Source organism: Mizuhopecten yessoensis, unplaced genomic scaffold, assembly GCF_002113885.1.
Source record: "Mizuhopecten yessoensis strain PY_sf001 unplaced genomic scaffold, ASM211388v2 scaffold2441, whole genome shotgun sequence".
Taxonomy (NCBI): domain Eukaryota; kingdom Metazoa; phylum Mollusca; class Bivalvia; order Pectinida; family Pectinidae; genus Mizuhopecten; species Mizuhopecten yessoensis.
In genome coordinates, this window is record NW_018404548.1 from 203,776 (window position 1) to 224,115 (window position 20,340).

Below are 20,340 nucleotides of genomic sequence, written 5' to 3' on the forward strand. Positions count from 1 at the left end.
TTTTTTTGTGTACGATTCTAAAGAGTTTAACATATCTTGCAGACCCTCTGGCGTTTCGGAAAAAATCACCATATCGTCTGCGTACATCAAAAGGAACAAATTCAGTGTTTGAATTTCTATCGACTGACAGTTGTCAATTAAAAATTGCATTTCGCAATCATTAACATATAATGTAGACAGTAATGGCGATAAAATTTCACCTTGAAACAATCCATTTTTACAATTGAAATAATTGGATAATGAACCATTATGCTTAACACAACATTTAACACTACTATACAATGACCTTATTAGCTTAAGGAAGGGCAGAACTTCCTGGGGTGATTCCTCCACGGTGTGTTTAAGTCGACTTGAACTCATTAAGTGTTTTTGATGACACAGTTTCCTCAGGTAGACTGTTCCAGACCTTGATCACTCGGTTACCAAAGACATTCTTACTAGTGTTAAGCCTGAGACTAAATATATTGAGAATGCTTAAATATAAAATCGATAGAAAATCATTGGAAACGTTATTTTATTCTTATATAAGACCTGTGCTTGAGTATGGTGATATTATCTGGAATAACTGTACCATTGGAGAATCTAGTATGCTTGAATCTGTTCAAATTGAAGCTATGAAAATTATATCGGGGTTAAGAAGTGGGACATCTCATCGTAAACTATACATTGAGGTAAATATGGAAACTTTAAATTTAAGACGTCATAAACATAAATTAATTCTAATGTATAAGATAATAAACCGTTTAACACCTGACTATCTTTAAAATATTATTGTACCTTTTATTAATAATGCTAATAACCCATATGGATTGAGACATACTAGATTCTTTAATGTACCTCAAGCTCGAACTCATATCTGCAACACTAGTTTCTTTCCTGATACAATGACCTTATGGAACTAATTAGATTCTTCTATAACATCTGCTAATTCCCTTACTTCGTTCAAATAAAAACTATTATAACAATCAAGAAGATAATATTTCCCTGATCTTTAAACAGTGCAATCCTAGGAATCTTAATATTATACTCTGTCAAATCAGGCACAAAGCAAGGGCCTTAAACTATGATACATTTACTAACCACCTTATTCAAGATGGCAGTTGTTCTTGTGGAGCACCGCGTGAAGATGCTGATCATTTTTTCTTTTTCTGCCCAAATTATTCTGATTTCAGACTGGATTTTTATGAAATATATATTGTAGTATGATTTATTAGTCTGAAATTACTTACATCAGGAGATAATGAGCTTTCACCAGAAACTAATAATTATATATTATCTAAAGTTGAGAAATTTATTGATTAACCACGGACTTAGATAACAATCTAATCTAATCTAATTCCGTGATTTAACTTATAGATTCATCTAACTCGAATATGATAAGTATATTTTTATGAAATACTTCCCGTTATATCAATCTGCTCCGATTATGTGTGTGTGTGTGTGTGCGTGTGTGTTTAGAAGTATGTATGTTACCATTGGCGCAGTACTTGTACTTATACTATATATAACATCGAAAGTGACCTAGACATCTACGCCACTGGTAGATGAGTGAGCCTTGGTATTAGCACGGACTTAGATAATAATCTAATTCCGTGGTATTAGTGTGTGTAGTTTAAACACATATCATTAATTCAAACATATATACATATTTTCCATACAAATGTCCATCTATTTCAATAAGTAATTAATTATCAATAATTTTGTAAATATATCTTATTATTCTGTGTAAATGTATATATGTTGTACCGGTTCAGGAGAAGACTTATATAGGCACTGCCTGTTGTCTAATCCTTTTGTAAATACAATAAAATTTGTTGGAACCAAAAGGTTTCTGGAATATTTTTTTGAGTGACCTCTAGTGATACTAAGTGGTGTAGGACGAAACATCAGTCCGTAGTCTAACTTGTCGATCCCGTTCAATATTTTGTACAGCTCAACAACATCTGCCCTCTCACGCCTGTATTCCAGAGATGGTAGACCTAGTGTTCTTAGGCGTTCATGGTAGGGCATAGCCTGTATTTCTAGTACTCTTTTAGTGGCTCTTCGTTGGACATTTTCGATAGCTATTTTCTCCTTGTTTAGATACGGTGACCACTCTTGCGTAGCGTATTCCAGATGTGGACGGATAAGGGACTTGTACACTAACAGGGTTGACTTGTAAAAAGAGCTATATCCATAAAAATGAAAGTTCGAAACAGTATACCTAACATTTGGTTAGCTTTGGACACTGCCGCATTGACTTGGGTTGAGAATTTCAGGGTGTTGTCAAAGTGAACTCCAAGGTCCTTTGCTGTGGCTACTTTCTCTATTTCGGTTGTTTGTCCATCGATCTTGCGTCAAATAGTATGATGATTTGGGGTTGTTACCAATCTCTCCATATAGTCTAGTCACCCTACGCTAAATCAGCCCAAACCTCAAACTAATTGCAACAGAAATTATTTTTTTGTTTTTTGGAATGGTAGTTATCAGTATCATAACAGGAAAAAAAGTCTCCTGGAATCAAACTTTGGTAAAATCATTTTTTGACCTTCTATAGGATCAAGAAAATAAGGAAAATCACATATCTGACCACTTTTGAAGTGTAATATCTACCTCTTTTACAATACTGGATATATAAGATTAACCGTATAGCAAGATCAACTGAAATACAGTACAGATTTACCAAAATGTTACAGCAGAGGTATTGCATTGAAAAATTAGTGAACTGTGAAAATGACTTAAAAGCATTTTGAGCTTGACAATATTGGCTTCTGTTTTCTATTTAAATGCAGAAAATACTAATTACTTAATCTCAGTGACCTGATGAGTCTATATCTAGCTTCTTAACACATCACATTTTATCTAATATTAATGCACGAAAAATGGTACATTCACATACAAAAAGAATATCAACCATCTAATTTGACCAAATGTGCCGATTTGGTGTTAACTTATGTCCAAAATAAACAATTTACCTATTTCTGTAACATGTCATTTGAAAAAGGACAAGCAAATGCTTACAAGCATTTTATACCCATTTGTATGTGTGCAAAACTAATTGGAAATGGTTATTTTGGTAAGATAAGTGTACAAATGTGTCCAAGCTCTGATGGTGAAAACTTCATCTCATGCAATTTTGCCTCAACACTGAAAAAAGTCCATGATTCTGAACAACGAAAATCTATATTTTGTGCTCCAGTTTTGTCCGATTTACAAATGATTTTGCAACTAAAGCAATAATAAAACGAATGTTTTTGTGAGATAAATTTGAAGTTAAACATTCATACAAATTCATCATTTTATTGAAAATTAGTTATCCCCCCATTCTGTTCTATTGTGTGAAAGAAAAATATGACCTGTTAAAATAATAAGATACAAATTTAACCTTACTTCCCCTTAATCAAGAGGAACATGTTATGGTGGTAATTCCTGCCAAAAGATTTAGCAATCAGATAAAACACACACAAAAATATTCACATTTCTGTTGTCCAAAATCATGGACTTAGCCATTTTTAACGGTTTAGTCAAATTTGCACGAGGTGAGGTATTCATCAACCTGACTTCATTCATTCACTGAGTATTATATAAACCAACCTGTATGAAAAACCAGAAATAAGTTATGTTGCAATTAGTTTGAGGTTTATCATAGGGTGACTAGAATAATATGTTAACTATAAGTATAAAGCAGAGACGTACACACACACACTCTGCCCTCCTCAATACAGAGGTGATGTCTCAGGCTGTGGAATTAAAAAAAAAGAGTGTGACCTTAACATAAGTTACCATATTCACACCAAAACAATAACAAAATATCAATATTGTATGACTAAATGACAATTTTAGTGTAAACGAATGCGTTCCGCTTTTTATTCAATCTAGAAAATATAGTACCTTCAAATCATCGACTTGTTCATGACGTCAGAAAGTGTTCACTTGGGAAGAAGGCAACACATTGGTCATACCCACTGTAAAGACAAGCAGAACGATGGCTGCTGCAGCTTTTACAGCACAACAGGCCATACAAGCAGGGGCTTGGTAAATTCTATATCTATTTTTTTTATTGAAATAGCTATTATCACTCGGAAACTGATGAACGTTATGCTTCAAAGAGTGGTTAATGATGAAAGCAAGATGGCCGACTATTTATAATGAGCAGAAGACCGATCACTTCACTTCACTCACCTTTTTGTTATGATCGTAGTTGGGCTGGTTTACGTCTGTTATTTTTATTTCATAAGTTGGAAGCCATAGATAAATTTCTGTACGTTAGCCAAGTAGCTCATGATGGCTATAGCTAGCTATAGGCTCGCTTGACCCGGACAAGAAAGCCTTTTCCGATCATGCCGTTATGATTGTAATGCAGCAACGATATTTCTATAGGGGTTATACGACTGAGTAGGTTAGGCATCTCGTTTTAGTGGTATTTTTATTTACAAGGACAAAACGTCCTCCTTGCATGTTATAGGAACATTTTCTTTTAACATTCTAACTTCTAAATTAGTGTTTCCATATATATACGTGGAAAACCCCGGTCCTCGTAATGATCTGTATCAAAATACGTTGACAAGATCCACTACTGGCATATGGTCAACGGGGTAGAGCGCATGTAATTAGTCAGCGAGAGGCTGGCTCTGACAGCCTCTACTGAAGTAGCACTAACTGTTGAATTGTCTAGATGGTTCCAATTGTGTACTGTCCTCACAAAGAATTACTTTCTATAGATGTTAGTATTGCATCGTTTTGTGTTAAAGCTTTTATTGTTCAGTTTATGTGATGATACGATGTTTGTAGTTTCAAAGTCACTATAACGTGTGGCACGGATTCTGCGTTTATTTTGTACTGGCTCGAAACAAGTGGAGGATGGTATGGCTGGCATCACATCCCCTCAACCACCTTGAACATGAATGTCAATCGGAGTTGCTTCCAACGTCCTTGAGCATTCGAGTAACACAGCCACAGTCCCGGGATTTGTAATAACCACTGATAAAACGAGCAGCCTTCCGCTGTATTTATATTTATCTGACTAGATATGGATCCCAGATAATCGCTCCATAATCAAGTGTCGATCGAACCAGAGATACATATGCTGTACGTTGACATTTAGATATGTTTAAGGTTTTGTCTAATGACTCCAGCTGTAGAAGATGCTTTATTGCGTATATTGTTTATGTGGTTTGGTCCATTTCAAATTGTTTGATATGGAGAGGCCCAAGTACTGATTGTTTTCGACTTCTTTAAGTATAGCGTAGTTCAGTCAATGCAAAAAAGACAGACTTGTGATGACACTGATTCAGGCAAGTCATTTATATGGCAAAGAATCGAAACAAAAGGGGCCCCAGCACTGTGCCTTGGGGTACCCCCGATGCAACATGAACATCACTAGAGTTATGGCCTTCCACCACTACACACATTTTCCTGTAGCATAGGAAAGACTTAATCCACTGGTTCAAGTTGCCTCGTATGCCATAAGCTTCGAGCTTGTGTATAATGTGGTACGGTATCAAAACCTGTCTAGAAGTCCAAGGTATCAATATCTGTTTGTAAGTTGTTGTCAAAATTCCAAGCTAAGTCATCGATAGTTACTGCTAGTTGTGTCTCACAAGAATAACCTGTTCTGAAGCCATGGTTCAGTGATGTAAGAATATAGCAGAAAGTGAAATGCAAATGCATTAGCTCCTTTTAAAACCTTAAGCAGGTCCAGTATACTGTGCTGTTTGATCTACATAGCTGTAAAGACCTATATAGCTATATTGACCTATAAATTATAGCTGTATTGAGATTTAAATTTTCGTTAAATTAAAGCAAAGTCGCATAAAAAAAATATATATTTAATGTCTTTTGTTATCAACCTTACGATAAAATCTGCTTTTAACAGCGACTGTTTCTTTTTCCTTAAAAAGAAAATCACATGAAAATGGCTCTAAAGACTAATTTTGGATAGGTCAATACAGCTATTATAGGTCTTTACAGCTATATAGATCAATATTAATTAGCATAGTGTACTGGACCTGTTAAAGGGCATCATATGCATTCTTTCAACATAATGCACAAATTGTGCACAAAAATTCATTTCAGGTGTCTGACTTTTTGTGAAGAGCACAAACTGTATCACCTCCATTGCTTTTAGTTTTGTGTAGAGTAGCTATGAAGAGTATACATCAATAAGTGCTCACCTGTCCCATTTGCACTGAATGATCCCAAGGACTATTTGTAGTCATTGGAGAACAAAATCAGTGGTATAGTTAGTCAGTTGTAAATGAGAGTCAACATATTCCTAGTTTTATATCTTTAATTATAAGGATGACTGATACCTGAAATGTATAGATACACAGTACATTAGTAAATGATAAGTTAAGTTGAACAGAATTTGGACATAAGAATCATTATTTTTTGGTGCACAAATGTAAGTCATTGTATATAGTGGATGATGTTTAAAGAATGACATCCTTTTTTGTTCTTAATATAATGTTTGATATAAATTCATGTGTTTTTAATTTCACTTTATTCCCCAGTCATAAAATTGTTACTGTAAACAGTAACTGTTGATCCAACCTGTTGTTGAAGCTAGGAAAAATATTTATCTTCAGTTATCTTCTCTTTTGGATATTAAAAGTTAAGGAAATTGTTTCCTGTACCATAAAAATGTCATTGATATGATTGTAAAGTGGTAGTAAGTGAGAAACTTTCATAAAAAATTGTATGATTTTGTATATAATTGGTACATTTATAGGATTTTTTTCAGAATGAATGAAAGACTTGTAATCATATTCTGTAGGGGAAGCCAGCCTCCATCAGAGAATGGAACAGGACACAGCAATGTCTTCCAGAATCCTGAATGGGAGAAGGCAAGAAAGGCATTAGAAAAAGTTCAAGGGGAAACTGGTTCTAGCACATCTCCAAATAAATCCCAAAGTTCAACTGAACAACCAAGCGATAACACTCAGAATCCAGCTGCACAGTTGTATTACCAGCAGTACAACTTGTACTACCAACAACAACAAACACCACAACCACAGTAAGAATTGAATACTTTTATTAAAACATTTGTACGTAGATAATTCTGATGTAATTTTTAAAAAAAGTTTGCAACAAGACATGAACAATCATTATTTTTCTCTCTACACAGGTTTTATCCAGGAACAAACTATCCAGTTTATAGCCAGCAACAAGGACCAGGTCCAAGGATGGTAACTTAATTTGTATTTCTGTAAAAGTTCTCAAAGATTTAGTTGCATTGTTTCATATGTAATGACAGAGTGATGCATGACATCAAAATTTGTGCATGGAAAGAGGTGTGTATGAATCCAAAGTCTCAAGTTATTTTCTCTCTGTCAGCACTTTTGTTTCAGGAGATTGTCTCAGAATCTGAAAGATTAATGTTGTTGAAATTTGAAATGGTGGTACACTGTGATATCTTGATTTGCAAAGTGGGTTTGAAAATTTCTAAGGTCAAAGTCACTGTTACTAAAAAAAAAAAGACTGGGGAAGAGGGTATGGTCAAGCATGTGTCAGACAGAGTCTGTTGACCTGTCAGTAGAGGTGTATTGTCATACTAACATTACGTTATGATTTATGGTCATGATACAATACTTTATACAATACAAAATGTACAGAATTTTAGTTGGCATACTTTAAAATTAATGCCATTGATTGACTATAACATAATTACAAAACTTTCATTTCAATGATAAAATATATATAGAGAGAGAGAGTCAATGATATGTTTACAAATTAAATTGATAGACTAACGTAGATTGATCCAATCAAAATTAAAACAAAACATGTAGCTGAACATAACTTATTTTCAGTTGTCTTTTTTAACCAGCATGGAAATTTCAATGGATATGGTGCCCCGCCTCCTCCACCACCATCTGAGGACAGTCAAAGTCCATCACCAAATAACATGGATACTGATGACAGACCCATACATAATGCTAATCAAAGTCAAAACCAAAGTATGCAGCCACAGTTTCAGCCCAGACAAGTACCAAATCATGGGCCTCGTGGACCAAGATTTCAGAACAGGCCAAGGCGTAAGTTGAATGGTCAAATTGTGTCTGATATAAATAAATATTTTTCACTTTTGGTGGGTTTTTTTGGTATTCCTGTTAAAATTTAAGGTAACTTTATGCTTGCTGTAGAATCATAATAAGAGAACCAAGTTGTATTCATTTCAATCTAATCAAAAGTGTATATACACTTGTCCGATTTTTAGCCCACTACATCATGTTCAATTCGTCCTTCGTATGTTTACAATTAGGTAATCATTTTTTCTGAGTAAGTGGTGAATGGATCGTTCCCCATATTTGTGCATGTTTCATTATGAGAGTGATCAGAAAAACAAAATAGCTGCAAGATAGCCATCTTTATGTTGGCAGTTGATTTCTGTTATTACTTTTTCTGAAGAAGTACTTAAATAACGGATCTTTCTGAAATTTTATATGTGGATTTCCCTTATTCCTCTTTGTCTCTAGTTTTGCATATTTTGTTTTGAACTTCAAGTCAGTCTCAGAATTTAGGATCTACACACCATAGACAATTAGGTCTGGAATTTAGATTTCTTATAAACCTACTGAAATTTTGATAGGCCAGACTTTGACCAAGAAAATGATACTTAATATTTAGTGTTCGATAACATGAATACAGAAAATAATTTTTAGTAATAAAGGAAAAAAACTGTAATTAATTTTTCTCTCACTGCCATACCTATCGCTGAATCATGCACATCACAGAAAGTAACTTCATAGACATTTTGGTCTATAAAATCAATGATTCCCACAGAAAATAGTGTTTTTCACAAGAGATTGTCGATGGGTCTGCCATGAAGTTCGAGCACTGAAGTCGCCTAATCAGAAGAAAAAGAATTGTCTGTCAGAAAGCAGAAATATTTTTACACATTATGATTTTAGTGAATAGGTCAAAAGATTGTCTAACCTTGAAAGGACATTTCAAAAGGTCCAATGTAATTGAGATGATGAAGATGTTATAATGATAGGTGACAAGATTCCTCTTGGATCTCTTGTTCTATTCATCATTCTTTTGCAGATGTAGCTACCAAATTCTTTGCCAATTAATTTCTATCCCTAATTCAGACCCAGGTGGTGTCCAGGGCATACGATTTCAGATCCCAAAAAGACAACAAGGAGGTAACAACAGCAATTATCAACAAAATTTAAATCCCAGACATTTCCCCCCTCGTGGTCCCCGCCCAGGCAAACTGCTAGACCAAAGACAGAAGCCTGAGCGTCATGAAACTATATCAAACGAACAACAAATGCAACCACCATCTAACAGTCCATCAGAGTAAGTAGACCGAGATAACTTGGTTTGTTTCACTTCTTTCATGGAAAAAATATATAAATAAACTAACAAGAGGGCAGTTACACTCCCACCAAAACCAGTATATTAATCAAATTTTAAAGTAAAATGAACACAGCCAGTTACATTTCTGCTAGAGTAGCATTCTTTGATGGAGGTCTACTGGCATAAATATGTTTTTTATGCTAATAGTAGGGAAGAGATGCACTGACATGTAGTATTACAATTATTCTTTCAAGATTAGTGATAAAAACAATGAAAAGTCAATTTGAAAAAGAAACATCTTGAAGGTGTGAGGAAATGAAAAAAACTTAAGAAGGAAAAATTGTTATGTTTGCTTTTATACTCTTCAGTTGTTTTTCAATACAAAATAAACAATGTTTTTCATTCATTTCCTCTAAGTCTACAATCAAATACACTCCTTCCTTATTTGTAGTAATGGAATTAGCTCTGCTGACAGTGGGGATGCAAATATTTCAGAAGCTGCCCACCAAGAATGGCCTCCAGCTCTCAGGTTTGTCAGTTGTCTGTTTACATTTGAGATGTTCTGGAGTAAAACCCCTCAGACCTGTTTTAAAGACACTGGTACATGTATACCGTAAAAGTAGCTGTTACCAAAGACACGGACAAGTCGAGATCTGTCGGCAAGTTACTCAATCTTGAATGTTAAATTGAAAATAGCAAGACTTTATCATAAGAAAAGTAATATTTGTTTAGAACAGTTGTGAAATCATGTATTAGTTTCACTTTGTAATGCTGGGTTAAGGAATAAAACAACTAAAACAGTTTTTATTACATTCTTCTTACAGACAGTATGTCCAGAGGGCATTTGCTAGTGCTAAAGATGAAAGCCAAAAGGATTCTATACAAACCTTCCTGAAAGACAGTCTTACAAACATTTTCAAATCAGGCGCTGTTTTCACCATAGATTGGTCTAAAGAACCGCTGCCTACAGAACGTGTACAACAGTAAGAAGAGATGTTAAGATTGGTGGCTTCATGTGGGCCTTAACTTCTTACTTGACTAATGTAAAAATGAATTTAATAAATGATATCAGCTTTTATTCAAGGAATGTTGCAAGACAATCCATTAAGTTCTGCAAAATAATTTCCAAAAAAGATATTATTTTAAATGATGCCCAATCATTTTTGGTTCTAAAGTGCTGAAAGAGCAGTTTGTTAGACATGTAGATTCTACTGTACACATATCCTAATCTAAGGCTAACTGTTTGCAGCATATCACAGATTTCTATCAATCATCATTGGTAAATGAATTTAGAAATACCCAGGTGCTGATATATAAATCATTTGAGATGACAAGCTGGAGGCTCATTCATGGCCTATACAAACTTGTTAATCACAGTCATTTCATTTCTTGATATAGTATGCAGCAACACACTCCAGTTAAACAAGTTCCAAATAACAGTCACATGGCAAAAAACAGTCCCTGGCAGCCTAATAACAGTCGAGGCCGTGGTCGCGGAAGAGGACGTGGACGTGGTGCTCAGATGTCGTCCAACAAGGCATCTGCTACTGGTAGAGGTGTTTACAACCGGGACAGAGTACCCACCTACAGGTCAAGGTCATATTCCACTTCAAGCTCAAGCTCCTCACGGTCACGCTCAAGGTCTCCTGTACATCGTAGAAGGCGTTCAAAGTCAAGGTCTCATTCTCCATCACCCTCTCAACGCAGGAGGCGGCAGAGGCACACCAGGTAACCAATGTCACAGTTGTCACTACTAGTGCTTTATTTAGACTGATGACACATAATTTAAACATTAGTTTAGTTTAGTATGTATAAAAATGAGAGAGAAAATCTGCTTACACTTTCATCGTAAATATTTAACAGGCATGTCAAATACATCTGCTTACAAAATCCTGAATTATCGACAATATTGGCTTATAAAGCTTTTATTTAGTTCATATAGTTGACAAGCCATGTAAACTTAATCTGTGATGTGCCTTCTGTCCTCCATCAATCCATTTTAGATAACCTGGTCCAAGTGACATAGGTGAAGACATCAACTGAAATAACATTGAACCTTGAAATAACTAATACAATTGTTATTAACAGTTCAGACAGTGGCTCTAGTTTCTCTGATGGTCCTTACCACCAACCCAAAGACCAGAGGAGAAGCGGCTTCCGGGGACGGGGAAGAGGAGCGAGGAAATATAGTCTTGATGTGCATGGAAAGGGCAAGGGAACCAACAGTAAAAAATTCAGCAGTGAGGTGGCTTTTAACAAAAAGAACAACAAGAAAAGACCAAAAACGTAAGACATGAGAAAGAAGGGTTACACCAGTTATAATAATGAAACACAGCCCAGCTTGGAGTGTTCTCACTTATATATAAAAGATGAAGCAACACAAATATTTATCAGACTTAATGAAGGGTCTTATCTTTCATTTTGAAGCTGTGCATTTATGATTTCTGGATAGCCAATGAAGTGGATACGTCCTGACGTTGCCCATTGTAGTTTTTGTTTTGCCACTATTTGGGAAGGGGTACTGTTACCTATGTTTATATCCTGTCATGTGCTAATTCAGTGTCAACATATTTTTATCACACTCTCAATATCATTTAAATTAATAGTTTGTGTAAGTTGCCACAGAATTGAATACATTTTCTTGTTAATAATGGATGTTCATATTTCTTTCATTTGTAGTAATTTTCCTATGGATGATGATCCTGAGAAAGAAGCTAAGCTCATGAAGAGAGCAGCAAGATTTGAACACCACTTGGGAAATGAGGCAAAAAAGCAAAAACAGAATCGAACACTTACAATAAATACATACACAGTAAGTCATTTGATAATGTTTACTCAAGTCACACTTTACATGAAAAATCTAAACCATCCTTTTAGGTGGTAGGAGAAATAACTTTATTTTACCAGACTTGCATTATGGCTCCATTTATAAACTACATAATTAGGGCCCTGTATCGGAGACACGGGTGCCCTATAGTAATCCCTCTGTCCGTCTGTCTGTCCGTCCATCCACAAATTTTGTTCCTGGCTGATAACTTCGGTATTTATTGACCGATTTACATGAAACTGGGTCAAGATGTTCAGTTCACAAAAATACACACTGAGGTAAAAAGTCGAGGTCAAGGTCAAAGTTAAATTTTGTAGCTTTTCACTAATGAACATTTTATGACATCATGAAGCAAAGTTGGTCAGAATTAAGCAAAGAGACACTGAGGTCAAAGGTCAAAGTCATTAGGTTCACAGTTCAAGGTCAAATTTTGTAGATTTTCCCTGATGAACATTTTGCTATGACATTATGAAGCAAAGTTGGTTGGAATTTAAGAATGAGTCAACTGACTTAAGGTCACGGTCACTGGGTCAAAGGTCAAAGTCAAATTTTCTAGATTTTCACTGGTGAACATTTTGTTATGACACTCTAAAGCAATGTTGGTCGGAATTAAACAAGGTGTCTTTACGGGGTCCTAAGGGTCAAGGTCAAGTTTTGTATTTTTCACTGATGAACATTTTGTTATGATATTATGAAGCAAAGTTGGTCGGAATTAAAGAATAAGTCAACTGATCAAAGATCAGGGTCACTGGTTTAAAGGTCAAGGTCATTTGGGTACAAAGGTCAAAAACAAAGTGGATCTCTGACTTTGACCCTGGCTCTTGATGAAGGAGGCATTTAAGGTGAAATAAAACAAATCAAGGCTAACAAATGAGTATTGCACCGGTATTTACATTTCTGTTAGCCCAGCAAATATGGAGGTGGAAGGAAACAAGACTCGCATCAAAGTACACGTAAAATGTTTATTTTGCTTTCTTGCAATTCTTTTTGAAGTCCAAATGTCAAGCGTCGAGCTCAGCTATATGGGCAGATTGCTTCTTGGTGATAATGGGGGATATATTGCCACAAGATGAGACTCTTACTGACCTGTCAGTGTTCTAGTTTCTTCAATTTTTCATTAAATTTGTACCTTTTGTTGTGTCTAGAATTCAGATGAAGAGGATTTAGATCTGTCCAGTTTTGATGTGGTTGGAACTTGTCAGGACATCGAAAAACCATATCTACGACTCACAAGTGTAAGTTGTTCCTCTTTTAGTCAAGTAAATTATCAAGCCTACCCAAGGACCTATATTTGCGTTAGGGATTACGACCATGGAGAGAGATTAATTATTTTTGAATCCTGTTTTCGGGTAGGTTTTCTTCACTTGAATAGCCCAGAGGGTAAAACCCTGTTAACATTTTCAAGGGTTGTTTTAGTATTGAAATAAATCGTCTGATTTGTCTGTTTTTTTGTTTTCAATGCTGAAAATTGATGAAATATTTGTTATAATTGTAATGATATTTGAACATTACACCATTGCAGGCACCAGATGCTAGTCAAATTCGCCCATTAGAAGTTTTGAGGAAGTCTTTAGATCATGTAAAGGAATGCTGGGAAAAGAAGAATAAATACCATTTTGTGTGTGAACAATTTAAATCCATACGACAGGATCTTACAGTAAGTATAAGATCAGTATATAGACAGCAGTATTTTGTTTAGCCATGTTATGGCCACTTTCCCATGTAACCCTCATTTGAAATAACATTTTTAGTGTCTTCCTGACCTTGGTACCAAAACAATGAAATACCAGTTTACTGAAAGGGTTTATGTTATTCATGTTATTTAATCTTTACTTCAATGTGTTAATTCATTTTGTCCAAATAAGTTATGTAACTTTAAAGATCACAGGGATCATCTTTATACAATGTCTTCAACAGAACTGCCAGTTTTAGAGTTGTGATATTTTTCTGTAGCTTTCTCAGGTAAAAGGCTTTTAAATTGTAAAATCACTTGTAAGATATTGATCCAGTTCTATGCTGAAAATTTCCAGATGTGTTAATACATTCAATGACTAACACAATGTTCTTATTTCTAAAAACAATACCCTGTCTTCATATGGCCTAACAATACCCTGTCTTCATATGGCCTAACAATACCCTGTCTTCGTATGGTCTAACAATACCCTGTCTTCGTATGGCCTAACAATACCCTGTCTTCGTATGACCTTAGCTATAGGGAGGATGTTACACCCAAAACAAACAAAATATTATTAAAACTAGCGTAAACAACCTTCCATCTCTCAGTATAGAACTGGCAATTTTCTCGCCATATGTACGAGTTAATAATTATCGCGTGTAAACGTTTCAACAGGCTATTTATAATTGATCAACTTTAAGTGGCAGAACTTCAAGGTTAAAGAACATGATGTCCTGTAGCTGGCTAGGGTGGGAAGTTTCAAATTTCTTCTGTTAAGTTACATTGATCTAAGGACCATGATGTTCTGTAGCTGGCTAGGGTGGGAAGTATCGGCTTTCTTCTGTTGCATTGATCTAAGGACCATGATGTTCTGTGGCTGGCTAGGGTGAGAAGGTTCAGATTTCTTCTGTTTAGTTACATTGATCTAAGGACCATGATGTTCTGTAGCTGGCTAGGGTGGGAATAATCAGATTTTTTCTGTTACATTGATCTAAGGACCATGATGTCCTGTAGCTGGCTAGGGTGGGAAGTTTCAGATTTCTTCTGTTAAGTTACATTGATCTAAGGATCATGATGTCCTGTAGCTGGCTAGGGTGGGAAGTATCAGATTTTTTCTGTTAAGCTACATTGATCTAAGGACCGTGATGTCCTGTAGCTGGCTAGGGTGGAAAGTTTCAGATTTCTTCTGTTAAGCTACATTGATCTAAGGATCATGATGTCCTGTAGCTGGCTAGGGTGGAAAGTTTCAGATTTCTTCTGTTACATCGATCTACTTTCAAGGTCACATCTATGAAAAGAATATTATATAGGTAAAGTTACTCCGTATTTCTTACCCAAACCTAGGATGGGTCTCTTTAGTGTAGCTTGGGGGAAATATATACTGAGCTCTGATTTTGCTACCATGTGAGGAAACTGGTCTAGAATACTTGTGTAAGCATGTTTACAGGATATGAGTGGGTTTTTTCTTTTTACTTTTAGGTGCAGGGTATTCGGAGCAACTTCACCGTGGAGGTTTATGAGACACATGCCCGAGTGGCACTAGAGAAGGTATGTGTATTTTAGGAGAGTTTATTGTTACAGTATGTTAGCAACTCATCACTAATATACAAAAAGGCTCCATGTGTCAAACTTTCTTTTCCTCAAAAAATATTTAAAAAAAAAAAAAATATTCTAATACGAGTTGAATAATAACTTATTAATTGACAATATCATATTGAAATTAAATACCTTTCCTGTTAAACTCCTTTAACTTAATATATACACTATTGGCGGAAGTCATTTTGTTTAGGTTTGTATTTAGCTACATTTCTCTGATACTACAATTCCCAGTCAAACTTTATACAGATACTCAAGAAGGTCTACACCATCATGGGACATGAAGGTCACTTTGACCTATACTTCCTGCTTCAATGACTTTGTTTCGACTTTGCATTTGGCTTCGTTAGTATGGATAGACTTTACATTTGGCTCCGTTAGTATGGATAGACTTTACATTTGGCTCCGTTAGTATGGATAAACTTTACATTTGGCACCGTTAGTATGGATAGACTTTACATTTGGCTCCGTTAGTATGGATAGACTTTACATTTTACACAATTTCCAGTAAAGGAGCAGTTTTACAAACAATGAAGTCTTGTATAATGTTCTTGTATTGGAATTGTTGTGCAGTCAATAAACATGTATGATAATTTTGTAGTCTTGCTGACATTTCCTGTAGATCTAATGAAATTTTATAAGACTCAATTAGAGAAGAGAAGATGTAATATCGTAAACTGTGATTGTAGGGCGATCATGAGGAGTTTAACCAATGCCAGACCCAGCTGAAGCTGCTGTATCAGGAAGGTCTACATGGAAACCAACTGGAATTCCTTGCCTACAGGATTCTATACTACATCTTCACATCCAACACGCTTGGTATCCTTTGTCAGTCACCACCAGTGTATTGACATTTGTGAAGTTTATAGGTCAAGATCACAGTAAAAATATGTAGAAACATCCAGTCATTATTTATACACTCTATTGTACCTTTGTTAATACCACTAATACATCATCTTGACTCAAACATGTAATAAGACATGATAACTGGGGAGGATGCCACTTTCATGATGATTTTTTTTTTTAAAGTGGTATTGAGATACTATGAAATATACTGAAATTAACTGCCTACTTTGTGTTGGATACATGTAACTTGGAAATCCTATTGAAACCCCTGACTGTAATTCTTGGATTATGTTTTTTGCATAAACCAGTTACAAAACAAGCAATTCGCAGCTGCCCCTTGTACTATGTATAAGACGGGGGATAATGTCAGCTCTGTTCACTTCCTATAGATATATTAGGTTGATCTTGTTCTTTAACATGGGTCAGAAATTTAGATTTCTTCAAACAAGATTTGAGAAAAATTATTGATTAACTTTTTTCACATTCATTATATTAGGTTATGACAAATAAATGTAATGCCTGTTAAAAATCAGAATAGATTACATGTTGCATTCTTTCTTTTGTTAAAAACTTGCTACAGATGAATAATGATTTGTCCTTGACCTTGTGAAGATATGACAACTGCCTTGGCATCTCTTTCCTCAACTTGCAGGCAAGATGAGTGTGTGTCATTTGCATTAAAAGTAAGGTCTGCTTGGGCCCTGAATAATTTTCACAAATTTTTCAAATTGTCAAATCATGCACCAAGAATGTCTGGTTATCTGTTGGACTGGTTTGCTGACAGAGCAAGGAAAACAGCACTGAAGACAATTGTGAAGTCGTACGTAACAATGTTTTCCTCTTCTTATATGTTCCAATTCTGCTGCATAAAACTAAATTGTTTACCCCTGTTCGGTGTAAATAAGTCTATGATTTTGGACCTGCAAAGGGGTATTTCTAAAAAGGTGATATATTTAACCAGTATTTTTTGATAAATTTTATTAAAATATATCTTTGAATAAAGTTGAGCAATATAAATTTTAATGCAAGTTTCTGTGGTATGTTTATTTTTAAAGTACAGTTAAATGGATAAGTTGTCATTTCATCTTTCTAGGAGATTGTTGTTGTTTTTTTTGGAAATTATAGAAGAATTATTCAGATAAATTCATTGAAAATTGTCTCTTGTAAATACTCCCTATTTTGAACATTAATTGTGTTTTGTCGATGCCCAAGATGAAGCTGGGATGTTTTGGGTAAGTATGGTAAGTATATTTGATCAGCTGGTACACTCTGTATTATATGAAGAAACGTTTGATTTTAAAAGCTAATGTCACTATACAAAACATTTTGAGCATTGCATTACAGGTAAGATTTTTCAAATATTGAAAAGGTAATGGATGTCATTTAATTTGAGTGTATTTTTATGTCTTAACATTTTTTCTTTTCTCTTCTTTTTCATTTTGTCCCATGACCATTCGACCAATTCTACACATGTGCGCCTTACTACAAATTTGTATGATCATGTGTAGATATCGCCCAATGCTGTCCGTAGATTTCATCCTGGCTGAATTAGGCTTCCCAAACATGGAGGATTGTATAGTGTTCTTGAAGGAAAAAGGGGCAGTCTTGACTCCTGATGGAACCAGAGTGGACTGTAAAACATGTGCAACAGCCATTCAGGCCCTATAGACTTTAAAATTATGAAGGCAGGTCCTTACATCATATCTGCGAAAGGCGGGGGTTACCATTTTTATAGATATCAGTTCTAGTCTAAATATTAAACCGGAAATCCAAGGCAAGGACTTCGTAGTAAATCATGTGGCACTGTCCAGTTCAAGTCAATAGTTGTAATTTTTTTTAAAGTTTTCCTATGGCAGGCATACGCATTGCAATGAAGAAATATTCAAGATGAAGTTAAATTTTCTATTTCATGAGAAGAAGATCCATATTTCAAAGACTTGCATAAATAAGAAAGAAAAAAGTCCTGTTTTAATGTGGAGCTCGATCGGGTTGTGATGACGGGAATGGAAGTAAATTCAATCGCAGCCGTTTATGTAATTTCGAAGACAGCAAGTATTTCAAGGACTTAAAGGATTTCGTCTTCCACTCAAATCAAATGATTATTTCAGGTTTCAAATCGAATTATTTTCATCATCCATAGAACGTGCAACAGCAGTGATGTTTCCAAGTTGAAAAGAGGTTGTTTTTTCTTCATTTGCCCCCCTACCTATTATCCATTATCGCGTCAACAAGAAGTTACAACTTTAAGACTTTGTAAGCAGTGCCTTATGTAATCCTGAGTTATTTTTGCAAGAGAAATTTGTAATTTACCAGCTATGACAAGGATGCAGATGAAGTCTCCTATATTTGCCAAATTTCCAACCAAGAAGTTAAGTCGAAAGTTAATATTAATACCCAGCATTTTGATGGCACCATCCAGATAATGGAAGAGGAAGGTGAGAAAGTCTACAGATGGTCACATCTATCTTCCATACATAAGTTGTTGGTAGTTTGGGAGGTTTATGTGGCTAGCCCGATAGCTGCTGATGTTGGCCAGTATTCATTCCTTGATGTCAACCTTGCAGCCTGTTCTATGAATCTCATCCATCTTGGTCATGTATGTGTAAATTTATATGTTGCTGTTTTTGTCTTAATACTCATGAACATTTTCTTCTCCAAGGATCAGGTTTTCTCCAACCAAAGCATGATCTTCAAAGATGAGGTTTCCTTTGGTTAGAAACATTATTTATTCTAAGTCTAAGGAGCAGACTTTCCTCCAATTACAAAAACTGGTTCTCCAAGGAACAAGTGTGAAGAGATTTTTTTTTAATCAATAAGTAAACTTAACCATTCAAATTATGAGAAGAATCCTGAACAAGTGAGTGTACACCTTTAAAGTGAAGATTTGGACATATGTGTGTAAACTGAGCAGTGTCGTTTTAACATGGTGTACTGAACTCGGTGTCAGAGGAAGAGGAACTCTGTAAACAATCTTTATTCTGTGCCCCAGTCCTGCAATACAGACTAACAGAGTAGTTGAACTTCAAACTTTTGAATCCATTTTTTTCAGCAGAAGATTTGGAACTGAAGTGTTGAATATTTGGACAAATTCTTTTTTTATTTTTCAGCTCTGGGCGAAATGAATTACTAGTTTCATATAAAAAACAAACTTATTTTCAGTTAGGAACATGTTACTGCTTTCTATAAAGCTTGCTTTATGTGACTCGTTTGATTCTAAATTACCAGGAAGATTGAAGTGAATAGGTTGTCTTTATTTCAGTGAGACAAGTTTAGTGCTTGATGACTTTGAATGTGTATGAGAGTGTGCATGTGTCAAGGAGAATTGCTGTATCTGTGATAATATGTTCCATATAACCATTTTAGATAAGAGAGAAAACATACTGGCATATACATGTGTTATATTTCTTATTTCAGATTGAATGCCTACACAATTGAAGGTTCGTTATATATATGTTTATATTGTATACAATGTGTTCATTGCAAATTTTTAAAAAGAGAAGAAAATCATGAAAATAATGAATGAAAAAATGAACAAAACCACTTTTTATAGATGAAGTGAAAGAATAAAACTTTTTTTCCAGTATGTTGATTTGTGAATGTTTTATACTGCATGTTGTTTACATGACTTCACAGCAGATATATTTCAGGTATCGCATTATCTTGTGTTTTGCTCAATTGAAATGGCATTTCTTTATTTAATGCATTTGTAAGATTATGTAATTAGTGGTAAGGGAACTGATTACATTTGTAAGATTATGTAATTAGTGGTAAGGGAACTGATTAAATTTGTAAGATTATGTAATTAGTGGTAAGGGAACTGATTACAGTTGTAAGATTATGTAATTAGTGGTAAGGGAACTGATTACAGTTGTAAGATTATGTAATTAGTGGTAAGGGAACTGATTACAGTTGTAAGATTATGTAATTAGTGGTAAGGGATCTGATTACATTTGTAAGATTATGTAATCAGTGGTAAGGGAACTGATTACATTTGTAAGATTATGTTATTAGTTGTATGGGGACTGATTTTTAACTGATTTACAACAATTTTGGATTAAAACCACATACTGTCCGAACAAGATAATTCAGAAAATGTTGGATAAAGTCATATTTG

At 34.9% G+C, this 20,340-nt stretch overlaps 1 protein-coding gene across 1 annotated transcript; it reads left to right on the forward strand.

Moving 5' to 3' along the window:
* The first annotated feature begins 3,883 nt into the window (after window positions 1-3,883).
* On the forward strand, window positions 3,884-20,094 carry LOC110446000 (leukocyte receptor cluster member 8 homolog). The gene is made up of 16 exons (XM_021490929.1): window positions 3,884-4,014; window positions 6,755-6,994; window positions 7,106-7,166; window positions 7,805-8,012; window positions 9,072-9,282; window positions 9,734-9,811; window positions 10,107-10,265; window positions 10,681-11,010; window positions 11,371-11,568; window positions 11,962-12,094; window positions 13,255-13,344; window positions 13,632-13,766; window positions 15,264-15,332; window positions 16,070-16,199; window positions 16,839-17,046; window positions 17,735-20,094. Exons 1-16 carry the CDS (start codon window positions 3,965-3,967, stop codon window positions 17,892-17,894), a joined length of 2,460 nt encoding a protein of 819 aa, XP_021346604.1. The 5' UTR covers window positions 3,884-3,964; the 3' UTR covers window positions 17,895-20,094.
* The last annotated feature ends 246 nt before the right edge of the window (window positions 20,095-20,340 follow it).